This window comes from Perca flavescens, chromosome 20, assembly GCF_004354835.1.
Source record: "Perca flavescens isolate YP-PL-M2 chromosome 20, PFLA_1.0, whole genome shotgun sequence".
NCBI classification, from domain to species: Eukaryota; Metazoa; Chordata; class Actinopteri; order Perciformes; family Percidae; genus Perca; species Perca flavescens.
The window spans coordinates 26,073,986-26,086,199 of record NC_041350.1 but is presented as its reverse complement, the minus strand read 5'-3'; the positions used below and the strand labels follow the sequence as shown (position 1 = coordinate 26,086,199).

Here is a 12,214-nt window from a genome sequence, read left to right as displayed (position 1 = left end):
GTTTTGTCTGCAGGCTGGGAAGAAGCCAGTGCGCGCTGTGTTGTGGGTGTCGGCAGATGGTCTTCGTGTCGTAGACGACAAAACAAAGGTAATAAATCCCTTCAGTCTTCCATCACAGACTCCGAAAACCTTGATCAAAAAGAAAGAACTGCCAGAGGAAGTACACGTGGCTTTAGTAGCTTTAAAGGTGGAAGCTGCTGAGCTCCAGCAGCTGATAATAGCAGTGAAGCTGCCATACCTGGTAAAGTGACCTCCAAGAGGCCCTCTCTGGTAATGTGTACCCAGTGCACCTGCAGGAGTAGATGGGGGTAAACGGTAAAGGTAACATTGACACCTGCTGGACAACTCTGGTACTACATCAAACCATGCTTTCTGTAATGACAGCTGTAGGTTCTGAAATAGAAACCATGTTCTCTTCTTTCTTATGTTTATTTCTTAATCTCTTAGCTATTTTAACTGTCTTGGTATTGATTACCATTGATCAGTTAAAGGCCCAGTTGTTCATTATCAAAATCTGTGTTACCCATTCACAAACTTGTCTTTTTTTCAGGAATATTTACCACCACCATCAATTCCAAGTATTCCTTTTTGACTTGAAGTTTTAAATTTGCGTTTGCATGAACTGGGGTACACGCGCCATATTCGTGCGCTATCTTGAAATACGTTAACCGGTAAGGGACATACAGGACATACTGCTCCGCCTTTTTCGCTTTTTTTCACATGATAAACTCATAGGTGCTGCTAATGCTGCTAATGGGTATCGCAGCTTCCTGCAAGTTTGAAGCGTATTCAAAATCAAAATTTCAGGAACAGGAGTCTTCTTCTTCTTCGCCCAGAAAAAGAAAAAGGATACTGAAAAGAGCAAGAGCTTTTTGAAGCTTTTTGAAGCTGTAATACGTACTTTGAACTGCGCGGTGTGAGAGAGTTGATTTTTGTTTTTGTTTTTTTTCAACCTATGTTTTTGTGTGTAAGTGACTTGATGGGAACAACAATCTTTGAAATTGGTCCAGTATTAAGTGAGAACGCTGTGACCAGCAGCCGCAGACCGGGCTGCAATGTAACCCTATGGGGCAAATGTGCATCATCTATTTCGTCCACTGAAAGTGCTGTTTATGCCACTGACAGGCTCAGGTTGTTCTTATAACAACATTGTGGAAATTATTCCTACAGAGATAGACCTTTTATAAAACCTCTTTAAAGGAACACGCCGACTTATTGGGAGTTTAGCTTATTATTATTAAGTCGATACATAAGCTTCTCGGGTCCGTACGTGTTGTAACGCTGTCTGACGGCTCCACCGGTAGCTTAGCCTAGCACAGAACCTGCAGGTAACCGGTTCCAACTAGTCTACTGCTCCGAATAATCGACAAAATAACGCCAACATGTGCCTATTTACATGTTGTGATTTGTAGAGTCACAGCGTGTACAAAAAACAACGTAACATGAGACACAGCCATCTTCTGGCTACCGTAAACAAACTGGGAACTATACTCTCAGACAGGCTTGCTGCAAAGTAAATCATTCCGCCCAAGTACTATATTCTTCCGCCTGAGAATATAGTTCCCAGTTTGTTTACGGTTAGAAGATGGCTGTGTCTCATGTTACGTTGTTTTTTGTACACGCTGTGATTCTATAAATCACAACATGTAAATAGTAACATGTTGGCGTTATTTTGTCACTTATTCGGAGCAGTAGGATTGCTGGAACCATTCACCTGCATGTTCTGTGCTGGCCTGATGCCGCTGGAGCCGTCAGACAACAGCACGCACGGAGATGAGAAGGGTATGTATCGACATGTCTAACCCAATAAGTTGGCGTGTCGCTTTAAGTCATTTTTGTTTAACCAGAAAATGCTCTGAGGTCGCTAGCGCTAAACCCACCTGACTTTCTTAAAAACCAATACTTTTAGCGTTTAATGAGCCAACATATTTTCACATGTAAATCTGTAAACTTTGTGTTCAGTTCAACCTAAACTAGAGTTGTGATTGTTGGAAAAGTAGAATGACGACCCAACATGGCTTTTTTTTATGTAGTTTTATTTTGTTTCTGTCGACATTGAATGAAGTCTATTTTACGATGCTAAACTGTTTATTTACATGGAGTCTGGTGGCTTTAGCAAACACAATTCTTTAAATAAAGGATCTTACTCTTCAAAAGGAAGGTCGACCTCCTTAGAAATCCTTTCCATAATGTTGTCAGACACTTAGAATATTAATCTGAGCCTGTCAGTGATAAAACAAGCACTTTTGTGAATGTAAATAGAATGTGCACAATTCCCCTGTTAATTTACATTGTAGCTTGTTTCGCTGACTGCCGACTGCAGCGCTCTTGCTTAATACTGGACCAATTTCAAAGATCGTTGTTCCCATTAGTCACTTCGACACAAAAACATAGGAAAATAAGGTCCAGGTTGAAAAAATAAAACAAAGTTACCCTTTAACTCTTATAACAAGACTAGGCCAGTGACCTCACTGTGACTGAAAGATTGTGACTGAGTGAGTGAAAAGAAATTCAAATCTGTTTTGAATATAAAAATAATCAAGAAATATTTTTATTTTATACCAATGTTAATTCACCAAGAGAGTGTGGTTTGGAAGCTCTGCCAAGCATGGAAAATGGTCTGACGTTTTATTTTATTACCAGAAAATGTTTGTTCTGAAACAGTGATAGACAATCATGCAATCCATGTTCTGTAGTATGTGAGAAAATACAGTTCCGAAGTCTAGGATCCTGTATCGACCTGGTTTTTTTATCTTATTCTATTTATTTTGTTTCCTTCAGTTCTCTTGAAAGTAATACAAAAATCACGTTTAAGAAGATTTTCCAGGATTTCTCCCGGAGTGAGACATTATGTTTTTATTTCAGAGAGCAGTGTCTGGTGCTAATACTTCAGGAGCCAGTAGTACAGCAGTTGAATCTTATTCGAGCACTCTTGAAGCTAGGTCGCCCTATTGAAGTACTGTTCACTATGCAATCATTCAGCCCACGTTATGAATTGACTTGATTGAGTGTCACTTAACATTGACCATAGGTTTTAAGCTCATAATAATGAAATAAAAATGTGTTTTGCAGGACCTGATTCTGGACCAGACAATAGAGAAGGTGTCGTTCTGCGCACCGGACCGTAACTTTGAGAGGGCCTTCTCTTACATCTGCAGGGACGGCACCACGCGACGTTGGATCTGCCATTGTTTTATGGCCATTAAAGACTCCGTAAGATCTCAGTTTCATACTACAATAAAGACGGCATTGTTCTTGGGCTTAGATATGTCGAGTTTGGATGGGTTCATTATTCGGTTTGCTTTAACTGACAGAAGAAACATAGACACTGGAAGGGGATAACTGGAAAAGGAAAGAAAAAGTGTGTATGTGTGTTTGCATGTTAGTAAATGTGTATGCATGTGTATAAGTGCGTGTATGTATGTATGTATGTATGTATATATACATACATATATAAATTAGTGAATAATTAAATTGTTTAGTATTTAACTTAAGTATAAAAACAGAAAAAGGGGGTAGGACTAGAAAAGTTTTTTAACTTCTTCCTACTACTTTTTTAACATGGAAGTCCTTGTTTGAATAATTTACTATCAATTTGAAAGATATGTTTGCTGAGGATTTTGTTTGTGTTGGATTTCTTGCCTGTACTGAAATGTACACGCACATAGTTAATATTGAACAATTATGATTTATAAATGTTGGAGTACAAGCGGCCGAAATGGGTTTCCTCAGGAGGGTGGCTGGCGTCTCCCTTAGAGATAGGGTGAGGAGCTCAGTCATCCGTGAGGAGCTCGGAGTAGAGCCGCAGCTCCTTCGCGTCGGAAGGAGCCAGTTGAGGTGGTTGGGGCATCTGGTAAGGATGCCCCCTGGGCGCCTCCCTAGGGAGGTGTTCCAGGCACGTCCGACTGGGAGGAGGCCTCGGGGAAGACCCAGGACTAGGTGGAGGGATTATATCTCCAACCTGGCCTGGGAACGTCTCGGGATCCCCCAGTCGGAGCTGGTTAATGTGGCTCAGGAAAGGGAAGTTTGGGGTCCCCTGCTGGAGCTGCTGCCCCCGCCACCCGAGCCCGGATAAGCGGACGAAGCTGGCTGGGTGGATGGATGGATGGATGGAGTACATGTTCGTAGAATGTTCACTCTTTTGATTAAAATCTCTCTATAGACAATTGTAGTTGTTCTTCTTCTATCCCTCTGTCCTCCAATGATGTTATGTGAGTGTATTGTGTCATTTAAATGACGTGTATACCGTGTTTATATTAAAACCAACCTAAATTTCTATACATCAGGGCTATGCTAGGAGCTTTGTGTTATATTAATGTTTTCATCGTCTCTTTCAGGGAGAGCGTCTCAGTCATGCCGTGGGTTGTGCATTCGCCGCCTGTCTGGAGCGAAAGCAGAAACGGGAGAAGGAGTGTGGGGTCACGGCGACCTTTGACGCCAACAGAACCACTTTCACCCGCGAGGGCTCATTTCGTGTTACTACGGCAACAGAGGCGGCAGAGCGGGAGGAAGTCATGAGGCAGCTACAGGATGCTAAAAAAGGTCTGTATATGCAGTAGGGGCATTAACGATACATCGATCTGGATCGATGTATCGATTCAATCCTCAAAGATCCAATATTATCGATACAAAGTGAAAATATTGATACATATCGTCGTCTTTAAGATGCACTTTATATTTATAGTTTTTATTAAAAAGAGTTTTTAATTTGAATCCCTGGAAGAGCTTAGTAACTTCAACTTCATTTGTTTCCCCCGAAGGGCGATTGGGTGTGCAGCAAGTATAAACACACAAAAGACCCATAAATACATGCAAGGCATGCACACAGTCATGAGTAGGGTTGGGGGGGGGGGGGACTAGAGTAAGCCTGAACAAAAGTAAAAACTGGAACACAATCCTAACAGTACGAGAACAAATAACATACCTGCAAACTAGTCGCTTTTCTGCGAAAATCGCCGTTTTGAATGAGAAAATGTCATCCAACCGAAAACAGACGTTAGAGGGAACTGAAACATCGCGCACGGGACGCTAGTTAACACTACACTTGGCAACCGGTAACGTTAGCCTACAGTTAGCTAGCAGCTGGAGTAAACACGGTTAAAATGCTGACCCCTAAGCGGTGTAGAAGTGTGTCTGTATTTCACTGGAGAGGATTCTGCCGCTGTCTGAAAAACAACACAGATGTTGCGTTCACTTGAAATTTGCCTTTTATGTGTCACGTTTTTTTGACGTCCTCAACACACAGTCAACGGACTAGAATATATAACCGACCAAGAAATTAAAGAAAGAAAAGAAATAAAGTGGCCACAAGTTCAAAGATGACTCCTCCCCTGACCCATATTCAAGAGAGAAATAGCGGCAGGTATAAAGGAGTACTTGTACCTGTTACTCCTGAAAGGTGGACATCTTAAGACGAGACCCTGACGGCAAGAACTGAAATTCAGAGAAAAAGAGGTTGGGAACTGTCGGAGCGAATAGCATTAGCTTTCCTGACTATCTGTCAATGCAACAAGTCTGATCATGTGCACTGTTGAACTCCACATTATCTGAATGTACACGGTTTAATTTGAATCTCTGGAAGAGCTTAGTAATAAAATTGTCAAATCATATTTTAGTCGCTTTTTGTAAATACATAAATATATAAATGTAAGATTGTGTTAAATAGGCTTATGGTATCATCTCATATCGGTCGAAGGCCCCTGAATTGAATCGAATCGAGATCGTATTGTGGCAGACATTGTGATATCAGTAAATATTGTATTGTTGTCCTAAGAATCAATATAATATCGTATTGTGATAAAACGATTTACACCCCTAACAAGTAGTCTAATCTAGAGACTGTTATTCCCTGACCTGAGAAACGGGTCGTCCTGTTGAAATTTGTCTTTATTATTTATTTACACCATGTTATTGCTTCATTTTCTCATTGTGGCTTCATTGCTTGAACGTTGCCCTTCTTTAATAGCAGAGACCGATGTGAAGGTAGCTGGGAACGGGGCCGCCAGTGTGACAAACTCCTCCGCACACCAGACGGGAGGCTCCCCATCCCCCTCGTCCTCCCCACCTCTCTCTATGTCCACCCTGGGACCCCAGGTGATACCACGCAGACATGCGCCGGCAGAGGCTCTGGCCAGGCAGGGCTCCTTCCGAGGCTTCCCGGCCCTCAGTCAGAAGACCTCTCCCTTCAAACGACAGATGTCCCTGCGCATGAACGAGCTGCCCTCCACCATGCAGCGCAAGTCCGACTTTCCCATGAAAAATACAGGCGAGTTTGGTTTCCTGATCCAACTGTACGTGGCCTCAGCTCCTCTGTTGTTCTACACAACCTGCTAATTACCTTCACGCGCAACTGTCTGTATTTGCAAAAAATTAGCGCTACACGATATGAGGAAAATATCTCATTGAGATTATTTTGACTGATATTGCGATACGATTCACGATATTGGAGGGAATGATCATTTTTGTATCAATAGTCTTATTTTAATTGAAAAATATTCAAATTAAAATGATTTATAGTGACTTTTGCGAGGATCTGGACCAAACAAAGATTTTTTTCTTTAGTCTGTAGGGTAGGATTTGTAGGATGAGACGTCTCTGCAGCTCCACAATAATACTTAATTCAGAATGGTTTGACACATTTGCCTTTAAACAAATATTGCGCAAATCCCTTATGATTTCAAAAAAATTGCGATTATTGTGCATCCCTAGCAAAAATCCACCCTGAAGATGGAATATCAGAAACAAAAGTCGTCTCCTTGGGTTGGATTAGTAATATACATTATTGTAGAAACAAGAAAAACTATGACACGAAGACAATCTCAGAGATGAATTCTGTCCTATCTTCTATGCGTTTTTAAATTTGCTTCGATTTAACTTTTCTCTGGTGTTTGCCCTCCAGTCCCTGAGGTAGAAGGAGAAAGTGACAGCATCAGCTCGCTGTGCACTCAGATAGCCTCAGCGTTCAGTGGACCCCCAGAGGACCCCTTCTCCTCAGCACCAATGCCCAAACCCGCTTCATCCCCACAGTCTCCTGTAGCACCAGGTAACATCAGCTAAACCTCTTCTTAAACCCTTAATATCTAGCATGTGTAACTGGCCATCCACACTGGGATGAACTCAGTCGATGGGTTATTGTGTTCTGGACAGCTGTGTGTGGTGGGATTCAACTACGTTTTATATAAACAAATCGAATATTTTTGCTGCTCTGGTACTTTACTGTCATGAGGTTTTATAAAATAGTTTGCAGTGCTAGTTAGAAATAGCTAACAAACAATTATAGCAACAGGTTTTAGCTTCTTGTATCTACAAAAATATTAGCTTAGAATGACTGTAATCAACATATTATCAGTTTTGCACTTGCTAGACAAAACTGCCACAATCAGTCAGGGAATTAGGAAGCACACACTAATACATTGGTTTTGCGCCGCAGATAAAAAAAAAAAAAAGTTATCTGTGGCGAACTTCTCTGGCCAACAGTCTTATTCATTGCCCACATTTTGGCTGTCATTCATCTCTGCTGAAAATGAATAGACTTCCAGTGAAGTGTTGCTTCACTGTGTTGCTTGCAGTTTAACTTTGTAGTCAGAGAATGTGTGCCTGCTCATATTTTAACTAGAATTGTAACATTTATTTTATATGTTTGATTTGCACTTATGAAGACTACTAATTAACTGCACGGTCATATTGTGCATGTCTAACAATAGATCGGTTCTGGTCAGCCGACACATAAGCTTGCTTGTACTAGCTTTGGTCTCTTATCTGCTGTAGTGAACGGCACAGCTCCTGCCTTCTCTGTTGTTGCTGCTGCTGCTGCTACTACTGCTAACCCCCCAGTTCTGCCCCCTGCTCTGCCCGCTCGAGACACTAACCCCTGGGCTAAGACCCCAGCAGGGGCCCCGGCCTCAGCACAGCCAGGTAAGCAGCACTTCAGCGAAGCTAAATTGACAAGTTTGCATGTCACAGGGTGCACTAAGAGTTTACTAATGAAAAATAAGAGATATGGACATTACAATGCACCTTTATGAATTATTGCAAAAGTCAAAGGTCCTCTCATTCTCGTATCATGTTTCTGAAGCTGGGGAACACGGACTGAAGCTGGGGACCCAGACTGGTCATATATATATATATATATATATATATATATATATATATATATATATATATATATATATATATATATATATATATATATATATATCTCTCAGTAATGTGGATATAATGACTAAGTGGGTAAAGGCAAATAATAGGACAGTTACAACAGTCTGGTAGGTTCAGAAAATGACATCACTTTACTGTAATGCAGCCTTTAAAACCAGCAAAAAGACAACAATAATGCCATATTACGATTATTATTCTTTTATTAGTATTATTATGATCAGACTTTATTATGATAGACGATATCTATCACGATATAGATATAATATCGATATATTGCCCGGCTCTAGCCTATTTCCCAAAATGTCAACCTATTCCTTTAAACCAGTAATAGCTATGACCTGAGAGGATGAATCTTTACTGTTATTTGCAACTTGCAACTGTTGCTGTTCTCCCAATTAAATGTGTGTGTTGGGTGTGTATTCACTTACTGTGTTTTGCCTTTCTGTGCACTTTCTGCCAACAGGAAGTAACTGGTCATCCCCTACTCCGGTGATAGTGGTCCCCCCCACATCCTCCCCATCCATGTCCTCCCACAAACGCACGCCATCAGAAGCAGACCGCTGGCTAGAAGAAGTCACCAAGTCTGTCCGAGTCCCGCAGCCTAACCCCCTGGTGGCCGCAGCCCCGCCGCCCACCCAGCCGTTTGCCGCCCCTGTGGCGATGCCCGTGCCGTCGGTTCCCCCGGTGGCCTTCGTGTCCTCTCTGCCCTCGGCGGTGCCCATGTTGCCCCCTCGCCAGCCAGCCTTCCACGCTCAGGCCCCAGCTTCCTACCCGATGCCCAACGGGCTGCCGTTCCCTCAGCCCAGCGTGCCCGTGGTCGGCATCACTCCTTCGCAGATGGTGGCCAACGTGTTCGGCTCGGCCACGCAACCGCAGCCGTTCCCCGTCTCGGCCTCCACGACCCCGCAGCACGATCCCCAGGCTGTCGGCAGCATCAGCCCGTTCATCAAACACCCGCAGTTAAACGCAGTGAACGCTGCTCCCCTCCAGCCATCCAACGGTAGCGTGACCTTTAACGGGGCGGACAGTTGGGCTGCTCCGTCCCAACTCGCCCCATCCTCCCCAGCCACCCAGCCGCCCCCACAGCCGCAGGAAGATGCCTTTGAGGCCCAGTGGGCAGCCCTGGAGAGCCGCTCGCGCCAGCGCACCACAGCCTCCCCGACCAATCCTTTCTCCACTGAGCTGCACAAGACCTTTGAAATCCAGCTCTGAAGACTGTGTTTCAGATCAGAAAGTACTGGACAATAAGGACGCCATTTTAGCTGAGGGGGGGGGTGCAGATGTATGATTGACTAAAGTAGAAAAGGGGAACGTCCTCCTGCCTCTCTTCATCTCGGTTTCAGTGGACAAGCTCAGCCGGACCGAAAAGAACCGGGAGACAGTGGAGAGCAACGGGTGAACCAACAGGGAGCAGAACTCTGCACCGCAGCAACGGGAGGGAAGGGGGGAGGGAACCAAACCAGTTGCTGTTAACGAGGGCGCAGCTCCCCAGGCATTTCATTAGCATTGTCTGTATCGTTTTGTTTGTGCTGTGAAGCGCAAGGTTGTCCTTACCCTGTGGAATATCTGCACCGAGCCGCACCCAGCCCCCCCGCTCGCCCACCCAAGGTGTGGTGACCCCCGTCCCCGGCCCGCCTCGGCTCGGTCCGGCTCCCAGCGCTCCCCTGTTGACAGGACGAGACCGTAGCCTCCCCTGGCAGAGCAGCTGCAGCACTGAGAGAACTCGGCTTCCAGATGAGAAGTTGTTATTAATAACTTCCCAATCAGAAGAATGAAGTGAGACAAAATGCCAAAATCTTTATTTTTATGCATTAAGTATATTTTAAATAGCTTTGGAACCTAGCAGAAGAGTTGTAAGTAATCGTGCCAAAGGCACAGGCTAGCTACAATGAGACAAAATTATGTTCATGTATACAAGAAATGATCGTATATATTATACATGAATATATATATATATATATATATATATATATATAAAGAATCTATACTGTACACACAGCTTACAGCAGTGCTAATTTTTAATGTGATGTAAAGAGATTTTTTGAAGGGACAGCTGCTTTACTTCTGTTTTTTTTTTTTTTTTTTTTTTTTTCATTTTATTTTTGAAGAAAAATCTCTTTATTGCCCGTCTGTTGCATCCTGTGATTGGATGTACAACATCTCACTGTAAATAGGGTGTCATTGCAGCAACAATCAACGTGGACCTAGCAATGGTGGCGGTGCCCAACTGGTTGCCTCTCTTACCTGTGCTCCGTTTTTAATAGTTTAGTACACATCAGTACTTAACATTTGACTTCTTCTGTCTTCGTTGTCATTCTTTTGTTGTGTGTGGTTATGACCTTGTTTTTTTTTTTTGTTTATTTAACATAGTAGGGTGTGTCATCTATTGTTTCTCCACCTCTAATATTTTTTTAAGTAGTAGATTTCTAAATTTTTTTTTATTTTGCACAAGCACTAAAGTAGATGATTTGACCTCACAGGTTAGTCCGTTGTGGTGCTGACCTGCCCTGACCTCCGTTATCCTGCTGTGGTTCTGACGGTCAGCAGAATACTACTGGGAGATAAAAACGGTTTCATCTCTCACTGTCTGATTTCTCTCATGTCATGTTTTTATTTTTATTTTTTAAATCAAACATGTGAATATGATCTATTATCTGATCTATTTTTCCATTTTGTAATTATTTCATTACTTTATTCCACTTCTCTGAAGAAATATTGAAGCTAAAAGATTGAATAAATTGATGGTGGTAAAGGAAAAAGTGTGTGTTCTTGAGTTAAACTAAGTTAAATTAAACAGGTACTAGTCATTTGGGTACAAGCTATAGCTTAAACAATTAGTCAATAAAATGATTGTAAATTTAATAGCTTTTGGTTTTACACAATTTTTAGTCTAAACAAGCAATTTCAATGTGCTATCTTGGACTCTGGAAAACTTAAATGGGCTTTTTTTTTTTTTTTTTCATTTCCTTAACTAAATGTTAATTGAGAAAATAATTGGTCTAATAATCCATAATAAAAATGTTGCATCGCTGGTACAAGCACATGCATGCTTATACATATGCTTAACGTATGAAGGTAAATAATGAGAAGCAAGAGATGTTAAAACTGAGTGGACTGTTGACATAACTGCAAATTCTTTGCACAAAGACATGAAGGATGCATTTCTATTAGACCTTTTTTTTTTTGGGTGGGCTTTTATGGCCTTTATTGACAGGGCAGGTTTAAGACAGGAAAGGAGAGGGGGGGGCAAGATGCACTGGGTGTGCTAGAGGTCGCCCCATATTAGACCATTTTAAGATAAATGAGATTATAAAAACAATGCTGCAACTTTCCCAGTGAACAAATGGCCCATTGTGTGGATGCAGATTGCAGAAGTGATTATGTTGCGTTGGTCTTTTCTGTTATTCCATCCTTCCAGCAGGTGGCGCTGATTGGAGAGCCGCGTGCCGGTGGCAAAATTACGAATCCCACTATGGCCACGCCAAGACCCGCCCTACGAAGCAGCTCGATTGGTTGGGGTTAGGCATTTCACCTTGAGTGTACATGTAAGCATGGACGCCTGGCCAATAGTAGTGTGTGAACGCTATTGCAGGGCGGGTCTTGGCATGGCCATAGTGGGATTCGTAATATCGCGGTGCAGCAGTATCGTCGTTATAAATACAGCCCGGAAGACATGGATCAGTTCATTAAAGAGAAGCAAGAATACATGTGTGTTGAGCTAGCGTTAGAAACGTAAAGGTAAGACTCAAACTTCATATATTAGTACACAGAAGAATTGCTCTGCAGTAACGTTATTATATCCAGTCAGCCCAAGGACGCAGGACTGCACAAGCCGCAGAGTTGACGAGCTAGCAAGTTAACCGGCTTGCTATAGTGGCTAACCAGACTAACGTTGGTTTAACTTTACCATAACGAGAGTAGCGAACCAGAAAAAAAAATGGTAGAAACTAATGTCCGTTAGTCTTGCCTTAAAACTAGTTTCCATTTGAGTTGAAACCCGGTTTAGTTTTTGACGCCGTTGTGCAACCGCTAACGGTCAACGCTAGCAGAGTTTGTA

General features: G+C 42.5%; 2 protein-coding genes across 9 annotated transcripts in view; both read left to right on the top strand.

Annotated features, from left to right (window-relative positions):
- The window catches only part of numb (NUMB endocytic adaptor protein), a 51,196-nt gene extending 41,770 nt beyond the window's left edge, over positions 1 to 9,426 (top strand). For 2 of the 6 annotated variants that reach the window (XM_028566023.1, XM_028566021.1), the window contains 7 exons: positions 14 to 88; positions 3,073 to 3,213; positions 4,338 to 4,542; positions 5,969 to 6,265; positions 6,899 to 7,042; positions 7,768 to 7,914; positions 8,621 to 9,426. In XM_028566023.1, the coding sequence (XP_028421824.1) occupies positions 14 to 88; positions 3,073 to 3,213; positions 4,338 to 4,542; positions 5,969 to 6,265; positions 6,899 to 7,042; positions 7,768 to 7,914; positions 8,621 to 9,369 (1,758 nt within the window). In that variant the 3' untranslated portion in view covers positions 9,370 to 9,426. Of the gene's footprint in view, positions 1 to 13; positions 89 to 3,072; positions 3,214 to 4,337; positions 4,543 to 5,965; positions 6,266 to 6,898; positions 7,043 to 7,767; positions 7,915 to 8,620 lie in introns of all 6 variants that reach the window. The other 4 variants (XM_028566022.1, XM_028566020.1, XM_028566025.1 and 1 more) reach the window with 2 other exon arrangements.
- A 2,315-nt stretch (positions 9,427 to 11,741) lies between these two features.
- The window catches only part of exd2 (exonuclease 3'-5' domain containing 2), a 14,663-nt gene continuing 14,190 nt past the window's right edge, over positions 11,742 to 12,214 (top strand). For 2 of the 3 annotated variants that reach the window (XM_028566622.1, XM_028566620.1), the window contains exon 1: positions 11,744 to 11,895. The gene's annotated coding sequence lies outside the window, so the exon portion shown is untranslated. Of the gene's footprint in view, positions 11,896 to 12,214 lie in introns of all 3 variants that reach the window. The other variant, XM_028566621.1, reaches the window with a different exon arrangement.